Here is a 22,419-nt window from a genome sequence, read left to right as displayed (position 1 = left end):
ACATATGTAGCGGTACATAATTTATTGAAATTATGATCTTTTCTTATTCTTTTAATTTACATCAGATTTTGTTACTTTACGCCAGTATGAATACCGAATTTAAAAGTATGTAATATTATGATTAGTTTATTTTCGGTTTCTTACAGGTAAGTACCGAACAAGTAACAAAGATGTATCTGTGATAGTCAATAGGACGAAATGAGGCTCTCGCGGGGTAAACGCCGAGAGAAAATAAAGCGTTTTGTAGTAACTCGGGGGTCATGCGGGAATCGTCGCATGAGAACTATTTTCTTTCGTGCGCAGGCAGGTTTGCTAGGCCTAGGCCTAGTCTGTATTTTCGATTTGAATATTAATTACACTACTAAACGAGGGGCGTACAATAAGTAAAGTGTAGTACCAAATTATATAACTAATATGTACTTAAAAGTGTTACATAACGAAGTGGCGTTTACCATATAATCATTTTTAAAAATTAATCATTTAATCATTAAACTATAATAGATTGATGAGGGTGTAACTATCGATCCGTTTCATATATTTGCTTGAAAAGATTAATTATTGTTAAAGTCCGATTTAGATGCGGCAAAAGCTATGCGCACGAGAGCACGTGCGGAAAGAAAATTCTGTTAAAACTGGCGTATCACGACAAACTATGGGAAAAAGAAGAAAAAACATCTTTACCGTTGTTGAAATGTAAATTGTGTTGTGTTTTTTTTTTATTATTTTTATTTTTTTGTTTTGTTTTGTTTAGAAATAATGAAATAATAAAACATGGAATAAGTATAAGCGAGAAACTGGAGATTTCATGTCATATATTATGACGGATAATACCAGAAGTTTTGCCCATAGTCAGACGTTCGTCCTTTAAACATGATAACGCTTCGCTTTAACCAACACTTGACGAATGCATGGTGCATCTTATGCAATGATCAATGGTCTTAAGTTTGAATCCCCAGTTAAAGATTTATATAAATACGCTGTGTGCTAGATCTGGCACAGAAAGATACATGATCAGTGGTCTCAAGTTTGAATCCCCAGTTAAAGATTTATACAAATACGCTGTATGCTAGATCTGGGACGGAAAGATACATGAACAGTGGTCTTAAGTTTGAATCCCCAGTTAAAGATTTAGACAAATACGCTGTGTGCTAGATCTGGGACGGAAAGAAACATTTTAGTCCAAGGCTAGATTTACAGTTTTTATATTCACGGGAGGGAGAAGAACGAGGTATCTAGTATATTCACTTGGATCTGAAAAGAACATAGTTACTATATTATCCCTAAAGCTAATGGGAAGCTAAACAGCTAGGTTCCATCGTACCATAGTCAGTCTTGACTATCCTCTACATCCAACCCCCCCCCCCCAAATAACAACGCCCAACCCCATCCTCTGCACGATCCCTACCTTATATATCCCGTGAAAATATTATCAAATCACAAATATAAACACTTTTATGCCTTTTTCAGAATAGTCTACATTTCTTTGTAACTTTTTAGATGGGGCTTATAAAATTGTGATGACAATGCCAGTCATATTATTTGATTTACAGCTTACAATAGCCGATATACATACTCACATATACAAACTGAAAATTTACACAAAAAATATAATGAAGGCCTATTATACATGATTGAGTCGGCCTATTTTGCCTCCGGGTTTATTTATGATACATCCTCTATTTTATGTTGTATTATGCATATTTTCTAAATAGTTATAGCTGATAAAAGTACACACGAAAATAACCTTATTTTGTATGCATAAAGTATCGATTTTGCGGTTAAGAAATTTTACCGTCATTGTTCTTCAAAGTCACCATACAGAAATCTAGGCCCATTAGTTTAAACCGAAATCCCCAAAATATAGTACACATAAGATAGGCCTAACTCTAGCATAAACACGATTAAAAATTAACTGCACTTTAAATAGATTTCTTTGTCCTTTAAAAGCCTCGGCCTGGAAAATATACACGGCCAGTCCCTTGTGTGAAAATTGTTTCAGGATATTATTTGAGACGTACATTATTTCGGTTTCAGCGGCACATTTGTAAAATAAGCAAAGTTAAATTTATATTAAACTTTTACCAGATTCCCAATATTATGAGGATTTTTATACTGAAATAACTAGGTTCGTCCTGGGGTTAAGTCTATAGATATACATGTATATTATCACTAACAATACAAAGAATGGGTGTTGAAAAAGTATTGAGATTGAATTAAGAACTCTGCAGTGACAACCGCATATATAATCTTGGAAACTCATTTATCAAAACCTGTTTTAAAGCGACATGTTCTCACTTTTAGGGTGTTTTTTCTCTTCCGAATATTACTTATATGTCGTCCATAGAATAACAGTACAATTTAGTGATTTTCCGCAATTTATCATTATGTGGAAAACGGAGTAAACCGTTATAACGCTTTAAAAGTAAGACTCGTTGGTGAAAAATGCACTTTAATTAAAAATCGTATAATGGATGGGGAAATTCAAGTTATTGATGATTTTGTGGAAAAAAAATTATCTCACTTCTCTGTCTTCTCACTTGCTAAATTCAGCTTTTGGATGATCTAGAAAGACAAATATTTTATTTTATTTTACCAGATTTTGAAATACTTGTAATGCTTAAATTAATGTGATAAAATTGGTTAAAATTGGGAAGAGATGAGAAAAATTTCTGTCGTCTGCTAAACAATTTTCTAGTCTCGATCTCCATCTATTATTAAAATTTTGTTCTGTTTGAAAAAAAAATAGTGAACCTTATTTCGAAGACGATAATGTATATAAGTAAAATGCATTTAATCTTGTTTTAATTGCGGTCATGCAAGACTGTCTTTTCTTTTGTTGTTGTTATTGTTGTTGTTGTTGTTGTTGTTGTTGTTGTTTACGCCGTCATCTTCAACCAAAGTATAATACATGTTATAAACGTCTTTTGCACTGCGGCTTCTTATTTGTTGTACTGAAGTCTCCTCGTAGCTGCTCCTCGTTATGACTTTATTCTATTATTATCAAATATAACTAAATTTATAACGTAAGGTAAAAAAAAATATCTTTCCTGAACGAGCAACTGTCGCGACCACCATGCATCTGTACCTGTCGTGCTCATAGCAAAAACACATTCCATCCCAGAAATGCTTTTATTCTTATTTTCTCAAAAACTTTTTACAGTTGATGTCCTGTTTAAAAGTTTCCAAACCGTTACCCATTGGCCTATTACTTAAATCATATTTTGCTTCTGTTGATTTCTAGGAATTAGTACAGTTATAGTGATTAGGTTTTTTGTCTGGAAGTCAAAATACAAGTCAACCCTTTTTACATTTTGGTACTTGAATGACAAATATGTTCACATTTAGCACTACTTTCTTTCCGGGTAAAAATAAGCATCCAACATGCTCTAAAAACAAAATTTAAACATTACAAAACTCATGTTTGCCCTTCCTAAAGAAGCTAAAAATGGTACTCGTTTCCGAGGCATAATATGTGTCGACCAGTACTTCAGCCATACACTGTTGGACAGAAATCAGATCTTGTATTGGGTAAATTTTGTAGGAGTGGTAATTAAACCTTCCCCCACCCCAATAACTACTAACTACCAATATCTTCAGACATTTCACTATAATCCGCTTTGGAGAGCCAAGATATTCAGTAAAGTATTAGGCTGTCTTCAATCAAATCAACAAAGAAAGAATATTCAGTATTAGGGGTTCGAACTCTTCTAATTAATAGTAGGTCCCTCATATCTTATAGACAGATAGATTTGACGAATGAACAAGTATTTTAATTCTATTGGCATGTTCTTGAACACAGTTTCACAGTTTGGCCCAAATAATTGTTTGAATATAGGTGAGTGTTCACCAGGAATGTCTCTAGATGAAGAGCTAACATTGTTTTGTTGAGTATGGGACTGTGTATTTCTGTGGTCATTGCGGATATGAATATCCAACAGAGATGTAATAACCTTTCCATTCCATGAGCCATCTTAAACTGAAGGCGTCACATGACGTTTTATCCATCTCACAGGGCGCTATCAGCTGATTTTGTGTTCGCAAATACTGACATATTTGTATGTTCGTAGTGTTCTCTTTTTGGTTATTTTATATCACAGCACTATTTTCAGAAGTTGCTTATTCTTTATTTTAATTTATTAACTGATAAGCGATATGGCGGTGTATCTGAACAGTACTCTACAAATCTCTTGTAGTCATCCAGCTTTGAGTTTTCTGAAATGTATATTCAGCCTCTTTAAATGACACATTCACCACCTATTTTCAAACGCATTTTGCATCGTTGAACCAGAGCAAATTATTCTTTTGATCTTTAAATCGACTGGAATATGACACTGAAATTTTTAATCCCAAAGGGTTATAAGAAATGCAACTAATATCATCTCTGTTACACATTTATAATTGTTTGCAAAGCAATCCCATGTACGGTGGTATTTTAAGAAGCTCTTCGGCCTTCAGCTCATCAAAACTTGTGTTCCTTCCGTAGATTAATTAATGAACTCTTTATTTGTTCTTATATGGGTTTTATTTGTTAAAGACATTAGCACTACGACCGTTTAACTATGAGGTCTATGGGTTACGTCAGTTTTTATGAAGCACGCATGCAACACGAAGGTTTTGAATGACAATAGATCCTATATCTATGCATCTGTTAAGTAAGAGTTAAAATGAAAATTCTTAGACGTCGGTACCACTTTGGTGTTATAAATACGTGTTGAAACGACTTCTCTTTTCCCAACGTAGGGTCAAACATTAAAACTTGTAGAAAATTTAGATATTCATCATCAGTAGTTAAAATCCTTTTCGATATTTTATGGTGGCATTAGCAATCCCTGGTGTATATATTTTAGCGCAAAACTTGTCGCAATATTTCTTCGTATCTTATTGCAAGAGTGCAAAACATATACAAATTTGTATTTTAAGACTAAGTTACGAATCACGTATTTGTATTGTGAGGCAAAAGTTATGCGTACTGGTATTGGATGTTTTATGGATTCTCAGTACAAAGTTTGAACAACTTTTCCTGATGCAAAGTCATGAAGATACTTGGTCATAGAATTTTCGAATATATAATGTTATATCTGCGCTTCTTCATTAAGATACCAAGTGTCTTAGTATGAAGCTCAAGTCCGACTTCTGTACTTCTAATTTATATCATATTTGCTACTCTTGTACTACATAGGCTGTGTATCATGATGGTTCCCTATATCTTTACATGTCCTATCAGGGTATATAGGGGCTTACTCTGAATATATCCATATACAATGAACATTATTCATGTTTTCTGAACATATTCATATACTCTGACCCTGAACATTATCCATATACAGTCATACCCTGATAAAGGGTCACCTTTACAGAGCGACCCTGTTCAAAGCAATATCTCTTTAACACAAAAACAAAACAAATCTTCCGAAACTGAGCAACACCTCTCGGCAACAACCTAAATCTTTGCTTTCCAAACGGTGAAATATCACATATATATCATTTATATGTCACTATATATAATAAACAATTCATTTACTTATATGATATATATCCCTGAAGACCTCGGGAATTTTATAACTTCTTCTTGAAATCTGTGTCCTAAAGGACTTCTTTCATATATGGAATTTGTTTCTGTCAGAAGATTGATGAAATTGCGGAGGTGTAAAACAACCTAAGGTTTTAAATATATAAATATCCGCAGTAGGCCCAAACATGTATATCATTTTCATTTGAATAAGACATATTGATGTGACATATTGAACAGTCATAAAAATTGAAAGTGTAGATTCTAAAATGGCTTTTTTTTATAAATTTTAAGAATTTCGATATAACAACGCGGTAATATGAAAGAAGTCTATACTTACACAATAATACTGACTTCAAACCACTTGCCCATCACCGCGGTGGGTTCGAATCCCGACAGGGACTTTGGATTCTTTCATGTGAGGAAGCTTTCCAGCTAGCTTACGGAACGTCGGTGGTTCTACTCAGGTGCCCGTTCGTGCCTGAAATAATGCTCGGAAGGGCACCCGAGGTCTTCCTCTACTAGTAAAGCTTGTATTGAATTTTGGACATTGTCAGGATTTTTACATCGTTTCAGTAGCAAAAGGGCGAAAAGTATTGATTTTTTATCCAATTTCGTGATCAGTATCTGATGTGTTCATCTTGTAAATGGATTTACGAAAGCTTTCGAGACTGCACTGACCTGACGTAACGTCATAATGAAATGGGGATTTAATGATGTTCCATTCTTTTATAAAAATCAAGTATCCAATTTACAAAAAGTACAATTCTGCAACTTTTTTTTACCCACGTACCCTGTCTTGTTATTATTTGGGGTTCTGCTGGGCTTCTTGCTGGCGGTCCTGTGTAGCTGTGTCGTGTGGGGTTAAAAATACACAAAATATTCATGTAACCATGCAAGTGCGCATTTTCAATGCAAATGAGTACAGTAGGCCTACAAAAGTCCAGTCAAGAACTTCATTAAATGGAACCCACGGTGGCATCCCTTTATTTTTATTCCTTTTATTTTATTTTGTGCGGATATCGCAATAACAAATTACATTATCCTTAATTTCCCCCCACACTGATTCAAGTTTGTAGAGAAGTTGGCAGCTTCTAGTGAATAGTCTTGTAATAAATACATGTATACGATTAATTGTAGTCTATGGCACTTTTGACCAATATTATGTTGGATCCTTATGTACTTTTCCTTGGATTATAATTGTACATCTAAGATGTTTAAGGTTTATATTTTACTTTTCGCCGATGTTAGAAATATTACCGTAATATTTGACTATTGCAACGAAATGATCATGCTTATCAAGACATTGAGCCTACATAAATGACTTTTTTTACGTAGGCCCTATCGATCTATTATTCAATGAAATTAAATCGAAGTAGGCCCCCTATTTCAATAATTTTGAACCAATATTTTTTTCAGGTCTAATATATATTCCATTTGATATTTTTATTAAACTATTCTTTCACGATCAATAAAAAATATTTAATTAGTTATATATTGGAAATAATAAGATCAATAGGTGCCAATTTATACATGTATTTTGTCCATTTTTATTCTAAGTCAAATTTAAATTGACTACAGGCATTTTCAAACACGTGTTCCCGATACGATATGATTACACTTATATATATAAATTCCACCGATACGGGCCTCAGCTGATAATCCGATACTAGGCCTTACTGATCTTATCACTAATTATCTCTGAAATAGTTAATTAACAAAATAAAAATTAGTTTCTGTTACTTTGTTTCTCGTAGTGATGTTTTGATATTGTTATATTAACACCAAATTAAAGACACGATTCTGACCAATTGATAGACACCCCACATGCCTTATGTCTACACAGAGTCATCACTAAAGTGTGTATTGAAATCAAAAACTGAACGCTGCCGAAGGACGGATGACGTCATGTGTGAAACGAGGAGGAAGACATTAGGCCAAGAGAAATGGCGACTTCGTGAAATGTCGTGAGGGGTGACTGGAATGGACACGACCCAGTTGTGATATTTTCCTAATTGGATTAAAAATATATTCATTTTGGATATATGTGAATAAACAAAAACAAGTTATATTCAAAAATGGCGGCAAATATGTATCGAGTAGGAGGTAAGCACATTTTTCATTAAAGCGTGAGAAGAGGACCCCCATTGTTGGAGAAGGGCGGATGAATATAAGTTTATTTTGCTAAAAGATAGCTACATTACGTACTTTCTAATATCTTTATCAACTGAAAGGTGCTTTATAGCTGCAATTTTACTCAGGCATTTAGTGCAATTAGTAAATTAACCCTTAAAAGTACAAGTTTGATACCGGCGTGTAAGCGGGGTACCCTGATAGGCGTTATTAGGTCGTAGTATAGTTTGAATTTTTTTCTTTTTAACACTCAAAAACTTAATTCAATAAATCATATATAGTTATCAAATGTTCAGATTCTTCTGAACTGACATTTCTATCAACACTAGATATAAAATTACGACGCTTTTCATTCTTGATACTTTGTTTGAAATAAGGAACTACTTTTTGACAATTTTTTTTCACAAAGAGTTTTTTTCCTTACTTTCAGATTATGTCTTCTTTGAAACCGCATCAACTGCACCTTACCAGATTAGAAGGATAGAAGAATTGAATAAGGTACAAATGCTTTCTCCTTGCCTTTCAGTATTTACTGAACAACTCTAGATTCAGTTTCTCTTTTTGTGCAAACTTACTTAATTGGGGCTCTTATGGGGGAAATTCTTATTAAAATAGATTGATATCATATTATTGATTACTCACTTGAAACTGTAAAGCTGCAGTGTATAGTACATGTATATTGTTTGTTATTACAGACACCAAATGGCAATGTTGAAGCAAAGGTTATGTGTTTTTATAGAAGAAGGGACATATCAAGTTCACTAACACTTCTTGCTGATAAGCACCAAAGTAAGTAGTAAGCAGAGGACACATTATTACAATAGAGGGGAGATGAAGTTCATGTTCATTTTTAATTAAATGGTCTAAGATAGTTAAATATCAATAGAAAAGAAAGTCTTATACAGTTTTCCAACTTTTGAAATGATACTAGAGCGAAAATAGTCCCTTTTGTCCTATTTTCTGATTGGTGGAAAGTTTTTCATTCATACAACTTTTACTACAATGTTTACTATAACTTGTAACACTTGACACTCATTTGTATAACTTCTAATGTCATCTTTTCTAGATGTTAATGGATTTTTTTTTCAAGTTTTCTTTTAAGATTAATAAATAGTGACCATATTTGATAGAAATTAGTAGATTAATTGTTTTAAATCATTTTTTGTATTGAAATTCTCAGTAGACTAGTATTTTGATGATCACAGTGGGCAAATATTTTTGTCGAGTTATTCGGGCAGATTTTTTTCATCATTTTAAAGTTTTTAATTTCATTATACTGTTATTGTCAAAATACCAACACTGAAAATACTTAGCCCAAACCCGAATTTTGTTGATATTTGTTTAATGGCTGATATATCTGGAACTGTAAATAAGATATGAGATTCTGGCATGTGGTAACTATGAATTAAGTGATAATGATTTTTTTTTACTAAGATGCTGAGAAAAAAGCTTAAAAAAATAGTCATTTCACAAGATAAGCTATGTCTGGCTTTGAAATGGAGGAATTATAGGCTTAGAAGCTTAAAATACTGTAACTTGTATGAATTAAGAGGAATATTTATTATAAGAATGTCAGCATTTACCAATAAACCATTATTTCTATCACTGACAACTTGGAGATTCAGCAAAATCTTGGATACTTTGAATAATAACGATTATGGTTCCATGACTGTTTTACTTGAACTACCCTGTCATGAATATACTAGTACAACATGTATGCCATATCCCCCACCAGGGTACAAAATACCCCAATTTTCTGCCATGTCTCTTGATCTCTCGCTGTGGGATTGAATCATTAAAACATCTTTTTACGGTACACTTCAGGGATCACGCTAGCCCTAAAATTGAGGGAGAAGTGACTTCTCCCTCCAGTGAAAATAGGGAGAAGTTTTTAGGGACAAGGAGAAGTGCATACAAACTGCATTTTTTTTTTTGAAGTGTTGATGTACCATTTCATACTAAGTTTTAAGATTGACTAACATTATGTGGAGTACATAACAGTTTATTAAGTAACTCATAACAATAAATGTTCAGCAAAATTACAAATGTGGCAGTCTTTTTTTTCCTCTATATCATCTTTATCATAGGTTTTGTGTAGCTTGTTTTGATTTTAATGCTTCAGCCATGTGATGTTGAGCTGAAATATAAAAATTTTTTTTTAGTAAATCACAAGTAGGCCCCTATATTTCATCATTTTCCACGGCAGTGCAGAGTCAAAGTTCAGGTTTATGTGGATGTTTTTTTTTCTGTTTTTAAAGAAAATGTAACGTGTGTACAGTTGATAGTTTATTTTTTCCTCTGTGGACTTTTTCTGCATAATGCATTAGATCTAGTTGGTGTTACTATTTGCTTTACGCTTACAACCGGTCTTTTCGCCCTCTCCCGTTACCCGCTAGCAAAGGACATCAGTGTTTTATTCGTTGTTTACTTGTAAAAGTTCTAACAAAAGTTCTTTTAAAGAATAATAATCAAGGGATAAATCCTCATCGACATTTATAACAGAGATCCATTTACCAAATTGCTGAGACATTTGTAAACATCAAAACATACATGTGACCAACACTTTTGGCGACACGCTTTTGTAAAGAGAAAATGTGTGAATAAGATCACTAAACTTATCGACTAATTAATGCAATAAGTATGCCCCAATTAATCCTAATTGACATGAATCGCCGCTAATCGGTTTATTTGTTGTTTATTGATAATAAGTCAGCATTTGACAATACCCAAAGATGTCAACCATTAAATTCCATCACTCGCTAAATTGTCTCGCTGCGTTTCATTGGCTTTCCAATTTAACCGACCAATTAAAATGCGTTTAACAAATCGCTTTGAAATAGGAGGAGCGTAGACGATTACTGAGCTGCTTGACACTTCAAAATTTATTGCAAGCGTTTATTGAAAACCAGGGCAATTTGTTTTCGCTTTTCTAAGTGATCCGGGCGAAATGGAGAGAGACAAGGCGACTTTGTCGCCCAAGTCGCCTAGAAACGTGATCCCTGCACTTTGTATTTTTTTAGCAATTTTATAGCTATACATCATCTGAATAAGTGTCCAGCATTCTAATGGATAATTACATCAATTGATGATTAGTCCAACATATTTGTATTTCATTGACTTTCAATATTTGTCAAGGAATAAGCAACAAATTTATTTTATCTATCAATGAATGACATAAAATCTCTGGATAAACCTGTCAATCAGTGTCAGTATTGCAGGCACTTTACCAATGACAGCGTTCTGATTTTGAATGTGTGACATAATTATGTTTTGGGACATGTAACCCCACCTTGTTTTCTTTGAAGTTTGTCGAAGTAGAGAATGATGTAGATGAAAAATAATGATCAGGCAAGTTCACACTCGAAGATTCACAGATTAGCTGTGGTTGAAACTAGCGTTGTCTCTCGGTTACCAAACACTGAGAAGTGATTTTCATTAAAAAAAAAAAAAAAAAAAACACAACAACTAAGTTTCGTTAGAACTTAAAAATTTTTCTACAAAGAAAGCAATAACAAACAAGTGATTGAAATATAATTGCTAACAAGTCCCTATTTATTCAAAATATATACATGATTTATTTAACTTTTTGAAAGTGAAACCAGAAATCAAACTCGATTACCAATATTTCAATCAAGAATTGTTTACAGATTAATCTCCAGTGCAGACATATATTTGACCTATTTCACTTTAAAATATTAGTATCAGTAATTTGTATTGTATAATATTAAATTGCTGAAGTAAGTGAGGTTTGTAACTTGTAATTATTATACTGGAAAAATGACAAATGTCTGTATGAATCTATGTGATTTCAGATGTACCACAATTTGAATGCTGCATTATGCATGTTTCATTTGCCATTTATTTTTAGCTCGACTTTTCTATGAAAAGGGGAGCTATCCTACTCGCCCCGGCGTCGGCGTTGGCGTCACACCTTGGTTAAGTTTTTCGTACCACCCCACTTTATTTCAGAAGTATTACAAGTATGGCTTTGAAACTTACCATACTTGTTCACCATCATAACCTCCATCTACAGACAAGAGTACATAACTCTGTCAAGGTTTTTGACAGAATTATGGCCCTTTTTTGACATAGAAAGTGTATTGAGCTTGGTTAAGTTTTTTGTACCACCTCACTTTATTTCAAAACCATTGGAGGTATTGCTTTGAAACTGACCATACTTGTTTACCATCACGACCTTCATCAACAGACAAGAGGACATAACTCTGTCAAGGTTTTTGACAGAATTATGCCCCTTTTTGACTTAGAAAATACATTGAATATGGGTAAAATCCACTTATTGCCTTAACCCTTTGAGATATTGCTTTGAAACTTTTAATGCTATTTCACATCATTACCCCCATCTGTACGCAAGAGAAGGTAACTCTGTCAAGGATTTGTTTTAAAAATTAAGGCCTTTTATCGACTTAGAATCTTGGTTAAGTTTTTAGTACCAGTCCACTTTTTGACTGAACTGTTTGAGATATTAATTTGAAAGTTGGAATACTTGTTTACAATCATGATTCCCAAACATGTCCAGGAGAAGGTAATTCTGTCAAAGATTTTATTTGAATTATGGCCCTTAACTGTCAATGTTTTGTATTATAGGCAAGCACTAAAAAACTTAAAAAATCTAAAAAAATTCATTCCTATCCACTTGTTCACTTTACCATAAATTATGTCATATAAACATTGCTGTAATATTCAAGGGTATCAAACAACTAGTTCACTTTAAAAATACAGAGATTCTTGTATTGCCTTTTACTGCAAAAACTTTTTTTATTGGCAAGCAATAAAAAAGTCGAGCGCGCTGTCTTACGGACAGCTTTTGTTGTTTAGAATGTGGAAATATCAGAATTCAAATAATGTTTGTGAAATACTCATTTTCATGATAAAATAGGGAATGCACATAAAGACTACTGACAGAGATATTAAAAACTACTGACAAAATACTTAGAGACTAGTAACTTTTAGGGAGAAATGACTTCTTCTCCAGTGAAAATAGGGCTATGCGAAATGAAGAGAGACTAGGTGACCCAGATACATGATCCCTGAAATAGCTTTGCTGAGGTCAAAAAGCCTTAAATATAACTCTCACATAAATCAAGTTAAATGGAAAAATCTACCATTTGAAAGGATAATAAAGAAAAATGCTTGGACTTAAATTGAAAATCGATTTTTTTGTGTGATTCTTATAGATGTATTAGGCTCAAATTTGATATTTGAAAATATTGGAAATTGCTACACAATTCCTTTGTAAAGGTCAAATTAACATGTTTTGATTACACACAGAGTATATGTATATACCGGTATATGTTTTGAACTCTACACACTACAGGTAGACATAGTGTAATTAAATAAGCTGGCAGTTTTTTTTTAAGAAATGTCCAACTTTGCTCGACTAGTAATTGGGAATGCAGTTTCCAATACACAGTTTGTGCATTCTATTATTCATTTAGACATAATTAGTAAGAATTTCATGTACTTAAAGTTATATAAATTTCTGCAATAAAAATATTATACTAAAAGATGAGCCAAGTATATCTTTAACTCTTCGAGTGAATAGTGTTGTAACTGGTGAAAGTTCAGATTTTTGGGAAGATTGCTTTTGCTGAAGAGGCCTTTTATTTAAGGTGAAATATAACAGTGATGATTGTGCAGGTATTCATATAAAGACTTTTAAAATGTTACATAAAGATGTACATGTCAATACATAAAAATTGCAATTTACTATATGTCAGAAGCACTAAAATGTAAAATTGAGCTAAATATTTTGTTGACATTCCGCTGAAATATTTTGCCTTTCTGGCTATGAAAAGTATTAGCAGATTTCAGTATTGTCAGACTGTTGACTGGGTATTACAGTTTAATTATATTACAGAAAATATTACTTGGATGTTTAAGTTGGTAATTTTTTAGTTGATGCTGTTTTCTTTAAAATCTTCATTCAGATTTGCAAAACCTTTAATATTTTATAAATGTTTTGAAACAGATGTGAAGTCTCACCCAACTTTATGCTTATTAACCCTTTCCCCCATGAGCATATTGTGAAAAATGGCCATTTTCACTGAAAAGCCTTCTTACAAGTTCAAACTGCTATGAAACTATGAAAAATGCTTTAATACTAATCAAACTTGGCACAAATCTTGACTGGACTATTGCCTCTGTAACGACATGCTCAGTCTTAAATTTCCTGTTACCATGGCAACGAGCGGACATCTCAAAATTGCCAAAAATTACTATTTTGTCTCGATTTTTTCCATCAAAATTTATTTCAAAGTGCTGCAACTTCTCAAGGGATTGAGATAGAGTCAAAGGCTTTTCAGCGTTGGTTACACGTTACCTTATGATCGACCTGGGGTCATTTTAAGCCTCTCACAAGTCCAAAATTTTCTTGGCGATGAGGGGGACTCTGCCCCCCTTCAAACCCCCGCAAACAGAAGGGGGCACATCCCCCTTCTGGCAACCCCCTGATGTATCTTTTGGATGGGGGCAGCGCCAAAAAAGTGGTCGCCCTTCCCTTCTGTAAAGACAGACATCTATGAAATATCAGATAATAAAATTGGTCGGTCTTGCAGTCGAAATATTGAGACTGCATTGGGAAATGTCAACAATATTTTTGTTTTAGTTTTAATACTAACAAGTCTGAGTTTGCAATAATGAATGTTTCATAAAAAAAAAAATCCATTACTTTTGGTAATGGGGAATAACATAATTTTTATTAAGGTTAAGTGCAATGAAAAGTTTCTTCGCTTTTATATTAATGTAAAAAAGTGAACAATAAAAGTTTTGTTACCATTTTAAAATCAAATGCCTGATTAACATATATATAAAATTGTCAATCCATTTTAAGTTATTACTATAAATACGTTTTAATGTACAGAATATATCAAAATACAGTGCTAACATCATTTCTTGTGGTTATCTATTTTATTTAAGGATGATAAATAAATAACTTGTAAAAAAAATAAATTTATACATCGGTTGAAAATTATAATTGAAGGTTGCAACCTACAAACATGTCATGTCTTTTTATGCCCTCGCCATTAAATGGCTGCGGCATAGGGCTATTGTTTAGTAAAATATGGGGCCGAATATGGGCCATTCCCCCATTAAAATAGAGCTGAAACGCGGCATTAATTTTGAGCTTTTGTTTTTTTGTAGTTTTTGCAGACGGCACATTAGACGATGAGACAGAAAAGGAAGAACAAGACAGTGAGGTCTCGGACAAACAGCGACACCAGCTTAAACACCGGGAGCTCTTCTTGTCTCGACAAGTGGAAACCTTGCCAGCTACACACATACGGGGGAAATGTACAGTCACTTTACTCAACGAAACCGAGTCCATGACATCCTACTTGGACAGAGAGGTAAGGAACTATTGATTAAATAGGTCCTTAGTGATTTGTTAGATCTCTAGATATATAAATGTAGATATTTATTTAATTTTACCCATGAAATATGGTGCTATATCAGTCAAATATATTTCATATTTTTTAAAAATAAATATGAAAAATAAATATGAAAGTGGGCGGAGTCAAAACTCATATTGATTTTAACGGACTTCTTTCGCCGTTTTCTTTGAAAAATCTGATAAATTCAAAACAACTTTTTCTTGAATTTTGTTTTGAAAACTGTCTAGAATGATAGAAAATGGTCTAACTAAGAAAATTAATCCGAACGCCAATATCTTTTATTCAGTAATTGACGCTGTACAGACGTTTAAAGAGTTGTTTACATGACGTCACAATGTTGCGCCAAGCAGCGCGTGCTTACGCATAAATTACTGCGCGCTGTACAATTGCAGTTGGTAGCAAGCAAGGGGATTCGTTACCATTTTCTTTGATAATGAAATTAAATAAAAAGGTTATTTTTTCGTTTTTCGTGAAATATGGTATATATTTTCACTCAACATGATAAAATGCCACATATGTGGCATTTTATCATGTTTCGTGAAAATATATTCCATATTTCACTCAAACGAAAAATTATCCTCTTAATATTAATTGTTTCACATGGCTCAAATATGAATAAGAATTTATAATACATTATGTGCACTTGCTTTAGCATAAAGATCTACCTATAAATGCAGAATCGTAGCTTAAATTTTATTAAACTCAAAACCTAGATGTAGGAAACATTTAGATATATTTAATAAAAAACAATAGCTTAGAATTTGTAATGTAACTTTTAACTTTGATAAAACAATGTCCCAAGATTCAGCTGTGTTTTAAACTTTTATAACTAAAGATAAATGAAAATAGGGGGACTGTTTAGAAATTTAATTGGTATATACAATCATGTATATTTCAAAACGATAATTGAAAATATTCAAATTGCCAAGAAATATTTGGATATACAATTTTTAGCTCGACTATTCGATAAGAATAAGTAGAGCTATTGCAGTCACCCGAGCGTCGGCATCCGCGTCGGCGTCGGCGTAACCACTTATGTTAAAGTTTTTGTAATAGTTCAAATATTTTCAAAGTCCATAGACATATGGCTTTGAAACTTTGCACACTTGTTCACCATCATGACCCCAACCTGTAGACAGGAGGAGGTAACTGTATCAAGCATTTTGACAGAATTATGCCCCTTTTTAGCTCGACTATTCGAAGAATATGAGAGCTATTGTAGTCGCCCCGGCGTCAGTGTCCGCGTCGGCGTCTGCGTTGGTTAAAGTTTTTTGTAAAGTCAAATATCTCAATTACTACTTGAGATATTCAATTGAAACTTACAATACTTATTTATAGTAACAAGGTACATCAGATTGACAAGTTGGATAACTCTGCCTACAATATTGACAGAATTATGCCCCTTTTTAACTTAGAAATTTTGGTTAAAGTTTTTTGTAAAGTCAAATATCTCAATTATTGCTTGAGATATTCAATTGAAACTTACAATACTTATTTATAGTAACAAGGTGCATCAGATTGACAAGTTGGATAACTCTGCCTACAATATTAACAGAATTATGCCCCTTTGGAACTTAGAAATTTTGGTTAAAGTTTTTTTGTAAAGTCAAATATCTCAATTATTGCTTGAGATATTCAATTGAAATTTAAAATACTTTTTTATAGTAACAATGTACATCAGTTTGCAAAATTGCATAACTCTGCCTGCAATATTTGCAGAATTATTCGCCCCTTTGAAACTTAGAAATTTTGGTTAAAGATTAAAGGTCTTCAAAGATATTTACTGGAAATTTACACATGCACTTAGAGTCATAATTTGAGGGTCATAATTGTATGTCACTGATCAAGTTCCATAACTCTAGTCTCATTTAGGCTGATTCATATCCCCTTTTCTACTTAGTCTCTTGGTTAATGTTTACATGCAAGTTTTACATATCTCAATAACTATTAAAGATATTTATTAAAAACTTCACATATGCATTTAGGGTCATAATTGTAGGTCACTGACAAAAATCTATAATTCTATCTCGCATTTAGGCTGATTTTTCTCCCCTTTTTCAACTTAGAAATTCATGCTTAAGTTTTTCTTGTAAGTTGTTATCTCAATAACTACTGAAGGGTTTGTGCCTTTTTCGGGACAATTTTATGCATTCTTAATAATAAAGCAGTGATTTACGTGATAAAACATCTTAATAACAAGCCTTTGTACCTTTTCTGTCAAATTTATTTATTCATAGGTAATTAGTATTATTATACTCAATAAAACACCCTTGTGACATTACCTTCCGAATAGTCAAGCCAATACTGTATAATTAGACTCTCTCTTAGGCCTATAACATGAATTTATAAAAAAAAATTAGCCCTTTTGTGAACTTAAAAAATTAAACAATATAAAGGCTCTTTTACTATCAAGCACTTAGAATAGTCGAGCGTGCTGTCCTACAGACAGCTCTTGTTCTACTTAGAATTTATGTTAAAGTTTTTGTAATAGTTCAAATATTTTCAAAGTCCATTGACATATGGCTTTGAAACTTTGCACACTTGTTCACCATCATGACCCCAACCTGTAGACAAGAGGAGGTAACTCTTTCAAGCATTTTGACAGAATTATGCCCCTTTTTTGACTTAGAATTTACGTTAAAGTTTTTGTAATAGTTCAAATATTTTCAAAGTCCATTGACATATGGCTTTGAAACTTTGCACACTTGTTCAACATCATGACCCCAACCTGTAAACAGGAGGAGGTAACTGTATCAAGCATTTTGACAGAATTATGCCCCTTTTTCGACTTAGAATTTATGTTAAAGTTTTTGTAATAGTTCAAATATTTTCAAAGTCCATTGACATATGGCTTTGAAACTTTACACACTTGTTCACCATCATGACCCCAACCTGTAAACAGGAGGAGGTAACTGTATCAAGCATTTTTAGCTCGACTATTCGATAAGAATAAGTAGAGCTATTGTTGTCACCCGAGCGTCGGCGTTGGTGTCCGCGTCGGCGTAACCACTTATGTTAAAGTTTTTGTAATAGTTCAAATATTTTCAAAGTCCATTGACATATGGCTTTGAAACTTGGCACACTTGTTCACCATCATGACCCATACCTGTAGACAGGAGGAGGTAACTGTATCAAGCATTTTGACAGAATTATGCCCCTTTTTCGACTTAGAATTTATGTTAAAGTTTTTGTAATAGTTCAAATATTTTCAAAGTCCATTGACATATGGCTTTGAAACTTTGCACACTTGTTCACCATCATGACCCCAACCTGTAGACAGGAGGAGGTAACTGTTTCAAGCATTTTGACAGAATTATGCCCCTTTTTCGACTTAGAATTTACGTTAAAGTTTTTGTAATAGTTCAAATATTTTCAAAGTCCATTGACATATGGCTTTGAAACTTTGCACACTTGTTCACCATCATGACCCCAACCTGTAGACAGGAGGAGGTAACTGTATCAAGCATTTTGACAGAATTATGCCCCTTTTTCAACTTAGAATTTACGTTAAAGTTTTTGTAATAGTTCAAATATTTTCAAAGTCCATTGACATATGGCTTTGAAACTTTGCACACTTGTTCACCATCATGACCCCGACCTGTAAACAGGAGGAGGTAACTGTATCAAGCATTTTGACAGAATTATGCCCCTTTTTCGACTTAGAATTTATGTTAAAGTTTTTGTAATAGTTCAAATATTTTCAAAGTCCATTGACATATGGCTTTGAAACTTTGCACACTTGTTCACCATCATGACCCCAACCTGTAAACAGGAGGAGGTAATTGTATCAAGCATTTTTTTTACTATCAAGCACTAAGAATAGTCGAGCGTTGCTGTCCTACCGACAGCTCTTGTTTTTACTATCAAGCACTAAGAATAGTCGAGCGTTGCTGTCCTACCGACAGCTCTTGTTATAAGTTATCTAACATGCAACAAAAGAATATTGATTGACTAAATTGAAGAAAAGTTTTTTAATGGCTGCCATGGGGTTTTTCTCTCTTGTTTGGATTTTGGGAAGAATTATCTCTAAAATTGCTGATTTGGGAAAGTAAAATATCTAAATTTTTTGGAAAAACTGCATGATTTTTAATGAAAATTTCTATTTAGAAATAGGTCATTCACAGCTCATTGATTCAAATTAAACGAAAAAATAGCAGATGATTCAGAACTTATGTGAATCAAATATGTTGCTATTTGAGAAAATATAATGAAGTTGAAACTCCTTTTCAATATATCAAATATTGATTCAGAACATATGGTAATCTTCCTCATATTAAGTATGTTGATATTCTGTAAAAAATGAAATAACTCTCCAGCTTGAAACAATAATGAATAAATAATTTGCATACAGATGTTGTACAAGCTGTAGATAATGCACTTTATGTTGATTGTTACTAGTGTTATATGCAGGCATGTATACTTTCCTTAAAAAACAACAACAAGCTAATAGTGATCTCATCCTGATTTACATGTATACAAGCTGTCTGTTTTTTTAGCTCCACTTAACTTTTGGAGCTATTGTTGTGACTCTCATCTGCGTTTATGTTGGCATCAGTGTTGGTTAACCTTTTCATTAAGCCTTAAGGTCCATTTTCTCAGAAACAATAAAAACAATTCATGTCAAACTTGGTATACATGTTAATTGTCATAAAAGGACACCATTTTAAAAGGAAAATTAATTTTTTACAAAGTTACCAGTATTTGCCTTTTTCTTAAAAACTGTTAAAGTTATTCTCTACAAACTTGAAATATTTGTTGACTATCAAGGGCAAGTAAGTCTGATAAGCACTTTTACAGAGTAATGCCTATGTTCCTTGTTTTATTACTATCCAGCACTGTGAAAATTGGAGCACACTGTACGTGGACAGGTCTTGTTTTATTTTAGAAAGTTAATGGTATTTGCATGCAATTGAAATTCTTATCAGTTTCATGACATCATGCTAACATTGTACAGGAGTTATAACACTGCCTTTGTCAAAAGTTTGAGTGATATAATTATGAAAATGATAAAGTAGAATAACAAAGTGTAGGGCTATGCAGACTTGTAGCCTGGTTTTAAGCCAGTGTCATTGGCCTGCTTGGAATCTATTCTTATGGTATGAAAAGATGCCCATGCATGAATTCATAACTTGCTTAAAAAATGTCTGACTGGACATTGAACATTGTAAGAAAATCTTTGAGCAATAAAGTTTGGCCATCAATGGTTGTACATGTAGAACAAATTGGATTAATTATCATTACCAACTTCACATTAAAATGTGGCAAGGCAAACAGTGCAGAGCATGATCAGTCGGCACATATGTTGGCCTGAACTGGTCCCAGTTGTAGAGTCAGTTGCTGCGAGCAGGTAATGTGTTATTAATTATGATTGCTTTTTATTATTTCAGGATATGTTCTTTTATTCGTTGGTCTATGATCCACAGCAGAAGACTTTACTAGCAGACAAAGGAGAAATCAGAGTGGGACCTAAATACCAGTGTGATATTCAACCATTATTAAAAGATGGTGAGTACAAATGTACACTGATAATGATTAATATCAGAACTTCAAATAGTTGTTAAAGTATGTTAAACAACATTGTGTGAATTTGCTTATTTTTTCTTGATTAATGGATTATGCTAGAAACAGACAGAGTCAGTTTTTCTTTTATTTTTTTTATGGGGAAAAAGAGGTCCAGACCCATAGGAGAGAGAAAAAAATGGGGATTGAATAAGCTAAATAGGGAAATTATCTTGTTCAATTTACTGTGCATGTTGATAAATGAAGAAAAAATGTTGGGAGAAAAATATGTATTCCGGGCAGGTGGGCTTAAAATGCTGCGATATTTCTTTAAATATATGAACCAAAAGAAATGGCCAAAAAACTGTAAAGGAATAGTTAATACTGGAAATGATAATTGTCTCTGCAGGTGAAACAGATGGCCGAAAGATGGAGGAGTTAGAGAAATTAATATGGGACCCAGAATGTAAACTTTCAGATAAAAATATAGACCAGTTTCTTGTTATAGCAAGGTTTGTTTTCTTTTCATTTGATTTTTATTTAACTCTATATAATAATAGCTGCAGTATTGTCAGATCTATGCCTCCATTATAGATGTATATTCTACTCTGATGGCTGCTCATTATTTTAAAGCATTTTTATTTTGAGACAGCTTATCAAAAAGTTTTATTGAGTTGACCAGTCCAGTTCATTTTGTTTGTTTTCTGGTTTTTACACAAATTTCAACACATTTCTGGTCATGTCTTGGCAATCAAGCCACTTAAACTGCTTTTCTGAAACAGTGACCATTAGACTATGTCTGAAAATCAATTGTCACAGGGACCAAATGCCTCACCCAAGGATAAAAAAGCAACCCCAGATTTACTTATCCAAAGCTCTCCCTATTAAGCTAAGCGGATAAATGATCAACGCAGACAAATTTGTCATATAAATTTATTTGTGTTGTACTGAACTTTTAACTTATTAGAAAAATTGTTCTTAATGGAAAAATGCTAAATCTTTATAACAGATGGTTGTTCATTTCAATTTAAATTATGAGTCTCGTTTTAAAATGTTACTTCCATTTTGTATTTTTATGGTATATTTTATTTATCAGATCTGTAGGAACATTTGCACGTGCACTGGACTGCACAAGTACAGTACGTCAACCTAGTCTTCATATGAGTTCTGCTGCAGCAAGTAGAGATATAACACTGGTAAATATAATTGTGATCTAATATAACACTGGTAAATATAATTGTGATCTAAGGGAGGTAACCTAAATAATAACAAAAAAATCTACTTGTATTAGTTTAGCAGTTGTGCATACAGTTGTGCATGCAAAGTTTTACTTTATTAATTGTATCTTATTGATGCAAAAACACAGTCTTTCTGTACATTAAAATTATTTTGCAATGCCAAAATGCAATGATATTTGGTTATTGTGTTTTGAATAGACACAACCTTTGTATACGAAATCCAAACAAACACACAACACACATTTTGTAATTCCAGTTCAATGCAATGCACACACTACATGGTAGTAGTTATGATATAGGGAAAGCTATAGGTAGTCTAGTGCCACCTGGTGGACCAGTCTTGTGTCGGGACGAGATGGAAGAATGGTCAGCATCAGAAGCAAACCTATTTGAGGAAGCGTTAGACAAATATGGCAAAGATTTCAATGATATTAGACAAGACTTTGTAAGTTTTATTATGAATAAGGATTATTTTGCTCTTTGAAATCTCCTGTTCACCAGAGGCCATGTGAAATTGGCTGTTTTATGTTGATTATAGGGCTATAGACTGTTGATTAAAGCATTTTGATACTGAAATCTTTAAAATCATGAAAAATTGCAATGTATCCTATAAAGGTATGGATCATGG

General features: G+C 33.1%; 1 protein-coding gene across 2 annotated transcripts in view; it reads left to right on the top strand.

Annotated features, from left to right (window-relative positions):
* Positions 1–7,414: 7,414 nt before the first annotated feature.
* LOC132744225 (metastasis-associated protein MTA3-like) overlaps positions 7,415–22,419 on the top strand; it is a 28,306-nt gene continuing 13,301 nt past the window's right edge. For both annotated transcript variants that reach the window (XM_060732861.1, XM_060732860.1), the window contains exons 1-8: positions 7,415–7,615; positions 8,073–8,140; positions 8,338–8,431; positions 14,804–15,009; positions 20,442–20,559; positions 20,963–21,065; positions 21,650–21,749; positions 22,048–22,236. In XM_060732861.1, the coding sequence (XP_060588844.1) occupies positions 7,588–7,615; positions 8,073–8,140; positions 8,338–8,431; positions 14,804–15,009; positions 20,442–20,559; positions 20,963–21,065; positions 21,650–21,749; positions 22,048–22,236 (906 nt within the window). In that variant the 5' untranslated portion in view covers positions 7,415–7,587. The remainder of the gene's footprint in view (positions 7,616–8,072; positions 8,141–8,337; positions 8,432–14,803; positions 15,010–20,441; positions 20,560–20,962; positions 21,066–21,649; positions 21,750–22,047; positions 22,237–22,419) is intronic.

This window comes from Ruditapes philippinarum, unplaced genomic scaffold, assembly GCF_026571515.1.
Source record: "Ruditapes philippinarum isolate M1 unplaced genomic scaffold, ASM2657151v2 ctg1491_1_1_1_1, whole genome shotgun sequence".
Taxonomy (NCBI): domain Eukaryota; kingdom Metazoa; phylum Mollusca; class Bivalvia; order Venerida; family Veneridae; genus Ruditapes; species Ruditapes philippinarum.
The sequence above is the reverse complement of the archived record's forward strand: the minus strand, read 5'-3'. Positions and strand labels throughout refer to the sequence as shown.